The sequence below is a fragment of the Acipenser ruthenus genome, chromosome 2 (assembly GCF_902713425.1).
Source record: "Acipenser ruthenus chromosome 2, fAciRut3.2 maternal haplotype, whole genome shotgun sequence".
NCBI classification, from domain to species: Eukaryota; Metazoa; Chordata; class Actinopteri; order Acipenseriformes; family Acipenseridae; genus Acipenser; species Acipenser ruthenus.
The window spans coordinates 21,921,916-21,933,715 of record NC_081190.1 but is presented as its reverse complement, the minus strand read 5'-3'; the positions used below and the strand labels follow the sequence as shown (position 1 = coordinate 21,933,715).

Below are 11,800 nucleotides of genomic sequence, written 5' to 3'. Positions count from 1 at the left end.
ATCACAATTGTCAGTCTCTGCATGATAGAGACTGACAATTGACCTGTGTTTAAAAAACTGTTTGTATGAAAATGTGGAACAGTTTTAATTATAAAAAATGTAATTATATCATTATGTTTGGCCTTAAAAAAGGGTGGCTTGCAATAAATAATAGATTTGGTCATTACAAAATTGAACTGCATTTAACAAAGAACATTACAGTTTAAAGAACACATCAGGATATGCTGTGACTGCAGCTGTCCCAGTTCACCTGTATGCAAACCCGATAGCTGTCACAAAGATGATGACTGCACAGTCATTTACCATTTTGTAATGTTCCCAAAGGGGTTCCACTGTGAAACTGTGCTACAAGACTAGTCATGCATAGGGGCAATAATGGGAAAGAGATGGAGAAGCAAAGTGAATACAGCCAAAAAATGTACAAGTATGCCACCCAGGAGTTAGGCAATCAGTCTGCTGGGTGTGATTGTCAGTCCATGCCATCACGGCTAGGCCCATCTGCCATCTTGGACTGGGTTACATGGTAAGAAAAAGCACATTATTTTTCTTCATCGGACTAAATACATCAATTTTTGCAAAATATCCATAATTACAACATATATTATCATTCTAGGACAGTGAAACATGGTGGAAATTGTCCCACACATTTCATGGGTACTAGCTCGATAATGAATACTACTTGTAAGAGGTAGAGTAAAATAGTCTTAGCAAGTTTAGCAAAAATGTCCTTCAAAATCTTGTCAACTGTGAATTTGTTGGCATAACCTTAAATCTTCTATTACTGTTGACAGGCCCATAAATAGACATTAATAGCCACTTTTCTTTATACAGTCATTGACATTGACAGTTTTTGTGATCATTGTCCTTCCTTGTCTATACTGTCACAAATACCTGTAATATATATAGATGAGTCCAGAGTATCTCTCCAACCTGCTGACCCGCTAAGTCCCTGCATGCAAGCTGAGGTGCTCTGACTGTGGCTTGCTTGTTATACACAAGCAAAAGTGCACCACACTGAGAAAGCGCTCTTTTAGCTTCATGGCCCTGACTCTCTGGAATTCTCTCCCAGCTTTAGTGCTGTAGCTCCCACAGTCGCTCGTTTCAAATCACCTCTCAAGACCCACTTGTTCTCTCTTGCTTTCAATGCTCTTCAAGCCTGATATCTGTTACTAGCTGTTGTCTAAATTGCTATTTCCAGTTTTTCATTCCATCTTATTCGTATGATTCTGCATGACACACGCATTCACAATGTTTAGAATTCACATCCTAGCTTTGTATTTAATGTAGTATGCCTGTATTTAATGTATTTGCATTGTTTTTTTACTGTTTCTGTTTAATGTACTATTCCCTGTATTTCATTACAACCTCAGTAACCTGGAGAAATAGTTTTCCACTATTGTTCTCAGGACCTATCATTTTTATATATACTGTAGTTCTGCATTACCATGAACTCAGTGAGGCGCCACTGCTGTGGGTCACTTGTGTATACTGTAGCTGTAGTACCAAAAGCAGCATTATGTCCTTTGATCTCAACTATCTAGACAAACAGGTGTGCAAACTCATCAACACCTGTATACACTTCAATAGCCTTCATTCCCTTCATATCTGATTACATATCTCTGGTTGGTAGAATGACATTAAACCTAACCTAGTCTGATGTGCCCCCAGGCTGCGCCTCTCGATATGACAGAATTTAATACGAAGACTCACTAAAAACTTTTTAGGATAAAAAAGGCTATTTTACTGCGAGCAATTCTTTATACAATGCAGAATTATGGCATGTGTTTCCAGCATAATCACTTATCTCCTGACCTTTTATCACTAGCTTCAATACTAAAACCCTCCACTTGAGTGCTGATAATGTCTTAATAATGAAGATTCAATCATAATTTATTTGAAAGTAAAAGTTTTTTTTTGGTTTTTTTTAATGAAAAATGACTAACATTTGTACAAATAAAATTTGTTTTAACCCTGTGTTGGCAATTGTTGCTTTCAGACAACATGCTATTTTAGTAGAGTGCGGTAGGTAGGGCAGTGTAGGTGGAAACCAGTAAAGCAACCAGGAAAGGGTGTGCATGAAACAAACCTGTCTAGAGTTATGTATGACAAAATAAATGAGACTGCACCGTACATCTGAGACTTTAGATACTTAAGAGATGCTGCAACTTTGAACAGGAAGCCATGAAGTAATGTATTTGAATCTTGTTTTCAGGTATTAAAGCAGTTCGGATTTATTCAGCGCACTGGCTTATATTGCTAATCACTGGGGCTCAGGTTATTTCACCCCCACATTTTCTATTTTATAAAACATGAAAAGACCATCACCCAATCAACAGCCTCACAACACAGGGAGCTGCTGACCTGTTTTTGTCAGCAATGGCAGCTTTATTACCATTATCGCTAAAGTATTAAAACAGTGAAGTTTACACCCTACAGTTCTCCAGAAATTGTCCTATGAACCAGAGACTGATTCTGATTTGCTATGAATTGCCATAGGTGCACTGGCCAACTCATTCACACAGTTTTTTTTTTTTTAATCAAGTCAGATATCCAGGCATATCCAGGCATGAGGGTATAGGCACATTAATTATGTTTCCTGTGTTCAAGCATGATGCTAATAGACTTTTGATGAGTTTCATTTTTTTCTTGCCAACTATAAAAAAATAAATAAAAAAAGAGCACCTTGAGGCCCATATTAAGGGACATTAGATAGCAGATAATGATTCCTCTGCTTCTTTCCATAAATTACTCAACACATTATTTGTTTCATTTTTTATTTGCACCTTTCACAAACTTTAACTGCCTTTACCAGTTCTCACAAGATAGTAAACCCCAGAACAGATATGGTCTTTTCAATGCTTTTCAAATGATCGTTCGTTTGGACTGACGTGTTAAGTTAATTCTTTGCTTGAAAAAAGTGTTCTATTTAAATGTTTAAAAGTAATCAGTCAATTAATCTAGATCTTATTTGAACAGTACCAGTACCTGAAATGTATACCAATTCCAATTACCAAAAAATTAAAATAAATCAATAACACGGTATTTAAAAATGTGTTGGTAGCAGAATGTATTATGAGGGTCACGTCCCTGTTAAATAATGTGGTTGCTATCTGCAACCTTCTTAATCAAGCTGCATACACTATATATGAATGCTCATGAATGAACCACTTTTCAATAAGGTGTTTAAACAATGCTTTCCTGGACTGAGTGAAGCATGAATTATACATAGGTTTTTATAACCCCATTAAGCTTTATATATTTGACTTTAAGGCAGACACCATGAAATTACCAGGTTTAATGTTGCTTCAAAAGGGTACTTATCATGCATAGATAGCGCAGCTGTTGGGTATACAAGCCATTTTGAGGAGGGATAAAGCTAAGGAGAGTATGTTTTGCTCCAAAATGTGATTCACTAAAGGTCACACTACGCTAAATGACACTAGATTCCATGAATGGCTTTTTATGTTTGTAAACAGTAACCTGTTGTAAAGACTCTAGTGGAATTCAGCACTTTGAAACAGGAATTTAACCAAGGAAATGGCAAATTGTATGAAAATAATAGTGCTGCTATATATACAGTACAGTAGGATCTTAACCACTGTAACCCTGACTATTGATCTGTTTCCAAGAATCATTTTGATACTTTGAATGATGGCATTGCATAGTAAGTAAGTGAAGCATCATCACTCCGTAAACCCCATAATAATAACTAAACACATTGTTCATTCATACAGACACTTAACATCTGATTAACTGAAACGTTGCCAAATATATAAAATACATTACTTCATATGTACCAGATACTATGATCACTTTTTTATTATTACAGGCTACCCCATTATAACGTGACCCGTTATAGTACAGAATCAGTTATAACATGGTAAGGTCGTGGCTCCCATTTCCCCCATAATGCAATTTGACTCACAAATGTTGGGTTTTATTGTTGTTTACATTACTGTATTTAAACCCATAATACTCTTGCCTATGAAATGTTTTAAAACTATTACATTTTGTTTAATAAATATAAGTTGATTATCAAAATTATTTTTTTGATCAATAGGTCACATTATGAATGCACACAGTAAGCTGTTGTTATGCTGAAATTATAATCAAGGTTTTAAATTCTTACATCAAGACACTGTTCCACATCCCTTTTCAGGAAAATAATATATGTATGATTAAAGTGGAAATAAGAAACAAAAATAAACATGTACTTAAGGGTATCAATGACCCCACTGACCCTAGTTAGCATTTTGTTTGATAAGCAGAGAAGCCCTCGAACATGTGCAGGACAAAGATAATTATAACTAGCTGAGCTGAGCAATTCAAATTGCTGCTCATGATTTGATTTATTCTAAATAAAGGAATCCACATTATTCAAAGTGGATGAAAATGAAATGTTCTCTGCAGATGGGGAGTATCTTGTCAGATAATGGAACACTTTAAAAAGACAGAAGAGCTCAAATGTGCAAAGAATGAAAAATGTTCCTGATTAATAGCCTGAATTCACTCCAAAAAACAGAGGAAAATATATAGTCCCTTAACTAGAGAAGGACATTCTCAGTGCGGTTCTAAAAATGATGGAGTTCAGTCAAGCCAATTAGTGGATAAAAGGACCTAGATATTTAAAAAAAAAAAACACTGCAGAGTTCCATATTGAATTTTGCAGTGTGAAAAATTATTGGAAGATGACATGGTAGCAACTGAGTTCAAAAATAGAGGAACGATTGATCGAAAATTGAAAAGCGCTTTTAGTATTTCAGTGGGGGGGAAGCAAAGGTTGTTAAAATAATGAAATCAACTATAATTCTAAACTAAAACTAAGCAGTGGGCTTAATGCAAAAAAAAAAAAGCAGAACAATTCTCTAATTTCCTGGAGCTTTACTAACTAGTAGGCTCTCGTATTCTTCTGAATTCAACTCTGAGATCACAGGATGTGGGGCTACTGGTTATTCCTAGGGTTAGCAAAATCACCACGGTAGGGAGGGTTTTTTCTTGTAAAGCTCATAAATTGTGGAATGCTCTGCTGCGTCTGTCAGGGAAGCTGGGACCATTACAGTTTTTAAGTGAAGACTTAAAACTTACTTTTATAAAATGGCTTTCTTGTCTTAGTGGGTTTTAATGTAACTGTTATATAGCATTATTATTATTATTATTATTATTATTATTATTATGTATGGATGTGTGTATGTAAGTATACTTATCGATGTATGCATGTGTGTATATGTGTATATGTACAGACGTGCTCAAATTTGTTGGTACCCTTGCAGCTCATTGAAATAATGCTTCATTCCTCCTGAAAAGTGATGAAATTAAAAGCTATTTTATCATGTATACTTGCATGCCTTTGGTATGTCATAGAATAAAGCAAAGAAGCTGTGAAAAGAGATGAATTATTGCTTATTCTACAAAGATATTCTAAAATGGCCTGGACACATTTGTTGGTACCACTTAGAAAAGATAATAAATAATTGGATTATAGTGATATTTCAAACTAATTAGTTTCTTTAATTAGTATCACACATGTCTCCAATCATGTAATCAGTTATTCAGCCTATTTAAATGGAGAAAAGTAGTCACTGTGCTGTTTGGTATCATTGTGTGCACCAAACTGAACATGGACCAGAGAAAGCAAAGGAGAGAGTTGTCTGAGGAGATCAGAAAGAAAGTAATAGACAAGCATGGTAAAGGTAAAGGCTACAAGACCATCTCCAAGCAGCTTGATGTTCCTGTGACAACAGTTGCAAATATTATTAAGAATTTAAAGGTCCATGGAACTGTAGCCAACCTCCCTGGGCGCAGCCGCAAGAGGAAAATCGACCCCAGGGTGAACAGAAGGATAGTGCGAATGGTAGAAAAAGAACCAAGGATAACTGCCAAAGAGATACAAGCTGAACTCCAAGGTGAAGGTACGTCAGTTTCTGATCGCACCATCCGTCGCTTTTTGACCGAAAGTGGACTCCATGGAAGAAGACCCAGGAGGACTCCACTTTTGAAAGAAAAACATAAAAAAGCCAGACTGGAATTTGCTAAAATGCATATTGACAAGCCACAATCCTTCTGGGAGAATGTCCTTTGGACAGATGAGTCAAAACTGGAGCTTTTTGGCAAGTCACATCAGCTCTATGTTCACAGACGAAAAAATGAAGCTTTCAAAGAAAAGAACACCATACCTACAGTGAAACATGGAGGAGGTTCGGTTATGTTTTGGGGCTGCTTTGCTGCACCTGGCACAGGGTGCCTTGAATCTGTGCAGGGCACAATGAAATCTCAAGACTATCAAGGCATTCTGGAGCGAAACATACTGCCCAGTGTCAGAAAGCTCTGTCTCAGTCGCAGGTCATGGGTCCTCCAACAGGATAATGACCCAAAACACACAGCTAAAATCACCCAAGAATGGAGAACAACAAAACATTGGACTATTCTGAAGTGGCCTTCTATGAGTCCTGATCTGAATCCTATCGAACATCTATGGAAAGAGCTGAAACTTGCAGTCTGGAGAAGGCACCCATCAAACCTGAGACAGCTGGAGCAGTTTGCTCAGGAAGAGTGGGCCAAACTACCTGTTAACAGGTGCAGAAGTCTCATTGAGAGCTACAGAAAACGTTTGATTGCAGTGATTGCCTCTAAAGGTTGTGCAACAAAATATTAGGTTAGCGGTCCCATCATTTTTGTCCATGCCATTTTCATTTGTTTTATTATTTACAATATTATGTTGAATAAAAAATCAAAAGCAAAGTCTGATTTCTATTAAATATGGAATAAACATGGTGGATGCCAATTACTTTTGTCAGTTTCAAGTTATTTCAGAGAAAATTGTGCATTCTTCGTTTTTTGTGGAGGGGTACCAACAAATTTGAGCACGTCTGTATATATTTATTTTATTATACTGTTTGAATATGTTATTTGAATAGTATGATTGTGGTAGAATATGTTTTACAAATGTATTGTGGGTTGATTTTTCTACCATGTACTGTACAGTGCTTTGAGATACTTCTGTATAAAAAGCGCTATATAAATGCAAATAAATAAATAAAATATTGTTCTGCAGATAATTAGAAACAGTTGGTTCTAAATACACTAGAGACATATTATAGTCTTATTTCTGTGGCTTGGATGAAATTGGCAAGACAATTGTGCTACAATTGTGCTTTGTTAACACTGTCCGAAATCTAAATATTGGACCCTACTGCAGGCAGGAGGGTGGAACCTACATCTACCACTTGGATCAGCAGCTGTGACAAATTATTCTTCCTGACAGTTTGCTTCAAATGGAGCCATTAGTCAGGCCTTAGCAGCCAAATGGCATATTCTAGGATGTTAGCTTTCACTACGAAAAGAAACCTGTCTTGAAAGGTTAGATTTTTTTAAAATTCTTTTCATGGTTGAAGGAATGATACTGCATGTGGATTTGGTGACTGTGACAGGGCGGAAGCCCTGAACATGTAAATAGTGTGTGTTTGTATACATTGTGTGTAAATAAAGATGTATTATTTTGTGTTTGAGTTTGGCAGTTTGGATTCATTCCATACCTGCCAGATCCACGTTGGAAAAGTGGCTGGGTCTTGATTGAATAATTGATCATCAATCAAGTCCCAGCCACATGGGATACAGGAAGTCAAAACTCTTTGTCTGAGAGAGGAGAGTTTAGTGAAAGCTAATGTCCAGCCTGAACAGGAGGAGTTTGGAGAGAAGGATAGCATTTAGCGAAGGCCTGTGCCCAGCCTAAAGGTACGTATTGTGTTTTGTTTGAACCTTTTATTGTGGTCACTGTACCTGGTTTATTGGTTTCAGGGTTTGTTTTTTGTTTAGTTTTATTAATAAACGAGTGCAACAGCGCTTTCACTGCAGCTTCCTGACTCTGAGTCTCATTCCTGACGCGATCCTTTCACAGTGATGAGACGGTTTTATGGCTTATAACACAAACTACTGCTGCATGTTATATTGCCCATGCACTGTATATAGTCTGTTACTTTCAATAGCTTGGACACATACATCAATCAAAACTGGTACCAATAAGAAGCAAAGAAAAAAATAAATTGTTACATGGAACTGTGAGTGGTCATGATATAAACCTTTGGACATAGAAGATTAGTGTGCGTTGGTTGCCAGAGCACGATGGGAGTCTGGCAGTTAGTGACCTATTAATAAGACTGTATTTCCAATGGAACAATACTGTGTAAGAATTATTACATTCAAGTTAATTGCAACAGGCCCTGAGGTCCTTGTCAGTCACAGTATATACTCAGGGGTGTAGTGGAGCCGGAGCGGGGCGGAGCGGCGCTCCGGCACTTTTTCAATCCATGTTTTTCAATTGCAAATGTTCACATTTATAAATACATATATTTAAAATATTTTCGTGTTCGAATTTTGTCTAAACACTTGTAGTAAGCATTGCCTGCGGCTCTGTGCCAGCTGTGCGAATTTGCGACAGACAGACAGCTAGCTATACGTTTAATAAAGACAAGCTGTCGGCTAAAACATCAAGTAATCTGAAAAACGATGTCACCACAATAAGCAGCACAGTTGCTGCTTTTGATTGGTCCATTATTATGCCATTAAAATATGCTGTCATTCCAGTTTTTTTTTTTTAGCAAATCAATTTTGAAAGTGATGTTGCTGACAACCAATCAGAGAAGGAGGCGGTTCGTTCCTTGGCCGTAACTGAGGTGATGATATTAGTAACGGTATTAATAATAATAAAAAACAACTCGCAAATCAAAAATGTCTGGTCTCGGAGGTAGTAAACGAACTCGTCAAGAGACTTTGATACAATATTTTGGCAATAGTAGTAAAAAACAGAAGATCGTTTGTTGTACGGCAGAAGCAGAACCTACAGTGGAACCAGAACCTACAGCAGTTGAAGAAAAAAGCGCGGAGAAACAGCCATGGCCAAACATCTGGAGTTCTGAGGTATGGGAAGAAAAGAAACAACTTTACACTTTCCTTGACTGTGCGGATGGTAATCTGGGCTGTCGTGTTTGTAGACTTGTTTCTGCGCTGTCAGTTTTGAAAAGTCAGGGTGTTTCTCTGTCTTCTGAGTGGAAAAATTACAGTGTTGGGTACAATGGAAAAACTCGAGAGCAACAGCTACGATCTTTGAGAAAAAAGATAGCTGAACACAAGAAATCCAGCGCTCATAACAAGGCCACTGCATTGTTACAGCAGAACACAGAGGACATTATTGGGAAATGTGTTGACAGTGCAAAAAGGCGAGATCACGAAACTACCTGTAAAATATTTTCTACTGCTTACTACCTTGCAAAACAAAATCGACCCTATTCTGATCATCAGGCCTTACTGGAACTGCAAGAAATAAATGGTGTTAATGTGGGAACTGGTCTTCATTCCAGATACAGCGCCACTCAAATTATCAACCACGTTTCTGATGAAATGGTCAAAAAGGCCTGTGAGAGAATAATACACATCGATGGAAAAATTGCTGTGTTAATTGATGAATCAACAGCTCTGAATGGTTCCCCAGCACTTATTGTGCATCTCAAATGCGAGACAGACAAGACACGTGACCCTCACTTCATGTTTTTGGAGTTAGTTGAACTTTTTGATCAGTCAGCTGAGTCCATAGTGTTAGCGCTTACTAAGTGTCTTCAAAAACACGGGTTTGACCATGCATACTTACAGAAGAATCTTGTTGCATTTGCAAGTGACGGTGCAAGTGTAATGCTTGGGAAAAAATCTGGTGTGGCAAAACGAATTTCAGACATGTACCCCAACATTGTTGTCTGGCACTGTCTAAATCACAGACTCGAACTTGCAGTTGCCGATAGTGTTTCTGAGACTACTGGCATGAACCATTTTCATTCTTTCATGGACAAGCTATACTCAGTCTACAGTAGATCAGCACTAAATCAGCAAGAACTCCGAAATTGTGCGAAGGAACTGGATGCTGTCTTGAGGAAAATTGGTCGTGTACTGGATGTGAGATGGGTTTCCAGTTCGTTCAGGACTGTCTCCGCTGTGTGGGAAAGTTTTGAAGTTCTGTCGACTCATTTTAAAGCTGCCGTAAGCTCTAAGCGGACTTCTGCTGAAAGAGCGACATACAGCGGTCTACTGAAAAGGCTGTGCTCGCCAGAATTTCTCATTGACCTCGGAGTTATGTACGATGCCTTATACGAACTTTCACTGCTGTCAGAGATTCTCCAGAAACGGACTACTACATTGGTTTATGCAGATAAAATGGCACGTAGAACAGTAAGGATTTTTGAATCCATGAATGAGAATGTAGGTACAAAGACTCTTGAAGCGCAGATAGCTGCCATGGAAGGAACATTTAAATCTACAGTGCTGACGTCGAATCCCAAACATGTAAAAATAAATCATAAACAATTCCTTACCAAACTCGCCAATCATATGAAAGAACGACTTTTTACAACCACTGCATCAAATGAGAAGGTATGTTCATAAACCTTGTACAGATTTTTTTAATTTTAATAGCTAGCCTAATTGTTTGCAATTAACGAGCAGAGGGGGGCGTTAATTTCAGTTTCATGTGTAGTATAAAACTGCAACTGAGAAGTATATACAAATAAATTATAAACATCTGCACTCCTGTCAGTCTCATCGCAGGTGCATAGGCTAATGTAAATATAAGAATAGAAAAACACTCCCGCACAGTATATGTATTCTGCAAAATCTCACTTTTATTATTTACTTTATTTAATCCTACTCAAAACTACAAAACGCATATATATATATATATATATATATATATATATATATATATATATATATATATATATATATATATATATATACAGTTAAGGTTTCGAAAATACATTTTAGAAATGCTACCATTAATTTCAAATAGCTTATTCTTTCAGGCTTCTTCCGAGGTGAATTGCCAAAAATATGAAAGTCTTCTTTCTGAGCTCTTGGTCCTGGATCCACACCACTGGCCTGCAGAACTACCCCAGGGTTATGGCGAAAATGAAGTTGAAAGATTGTGTCGGCGCTTTCAGCTAAATGAACGTATTATCAAAAATGCATTTCGAGATTTTAAGGAGAACAACGGAAGAATTCCAGATGATTTAGCTCCACTTATTAACTGCACACGTGTGATCCCGTGCAGTACTGCTGAATGTGAAAGGGGATTCAGCCAAATGAACTTAATTATAACTGATCAGCGTTCCAAAATTTTAATCAAACATGCTTCAGCCTTAATGTTTATCAAGCTTCATGGACCCCCTTTGAGACAGTGGAATCCAAGCCCTTATGTGACCACTTGGTTGCGACACAATCATCGATCCGCAGATGACAGCCGTACACGGGTGGCAGCTCCAATTTCCAGCGACTCCCCTGACGCTCTGTGGCAGTTCCTATAGTTGACTAAAAACAACCTGTGATTGGTAAGTGCAACTTTTAATTTTCTATAGAGAGGGGAGATTTTACAGAAATTTGTTAAGTAAAATATGTGTTATATTATTATTAAAAAAACCCCGATTAAATCGCGTTAAATGGAAAGTGGGCGTAACTGTTAATACCTCGTTAACTATTTAATTGATTCTCATTGGGACCGCTCCGCTACTTTTTTTTTTTACCACTACACCACTGTATATACTGTATATGTGCAGGTGGAATTGACAAGTTCAGTTTACACATTAGCTATTCATGTTGAATAGAGAGCTCACTGGCAATCTGCCAAAGTGATCATTCTGTGACTGTGTCACGAGTGACTAATTAGTTGGAGTTGTGCACATTAGGTCAATTGCAGTGGCGGCTGGTGGCCAATATTTGTGGGTGTTCACACCTCAGATGCAGGTGAGGGGGTGGGGTGGGGGGG

The 11,800-nt window shown here is 37.6% G+C and overlaps 1 protein-coding gene across 1 annotated transcript; it reads left to right on the top strand.

Moving 5' to 3' along the window:
* Positions 1-359: 359 nt before the first annotated feature.
* On the top strand, positions 360-11,549 carry LOC131705030 (E3 SUMO-protein ligase KIAA1586-like). The gene is made up of 4 exons (XM_059007009.1): positions 360-523; positions 614-688; positions 8,988-10,413; positions 10,842-11,549. Exons 1-4 carry the CDS (start codon positions 360-362, stop codon positions 11,340-11,342), a joined length of 2,166 nt encoding a protein of 721 aa, XP_058862992.1. The 3' UTR covers positions 11,343-11,549.
* The last annotated feature ends 251 nt before the right edge of the window (positions 11,550-11,800 follow it).

Excerpts from the sequence above, each read along its gene's own strand:
- LOC131705030 (XM_059007009.1), top strand. The coding sequence starts at position 360 with ATGCATAGGGGCAATAATGGGAAAGAGATGGAGAAGCAAAGTGAATAC. Across the intron at positions 524-613 it reads ATCTTGGACTGGGTTACATG|GACAGTGAAACATGGTGGAA; the intron begins GTAAGAAAAAGC and ends TTATCATTCTAG. Across the intron at positions 689-8,987 it reads ATGAATACTACTTGTAAGAG|ACTTGTTTCTGCGCTGTCAG; the intron begins GTAGAGTAAAAT and ends TCGTGTTTGTAG.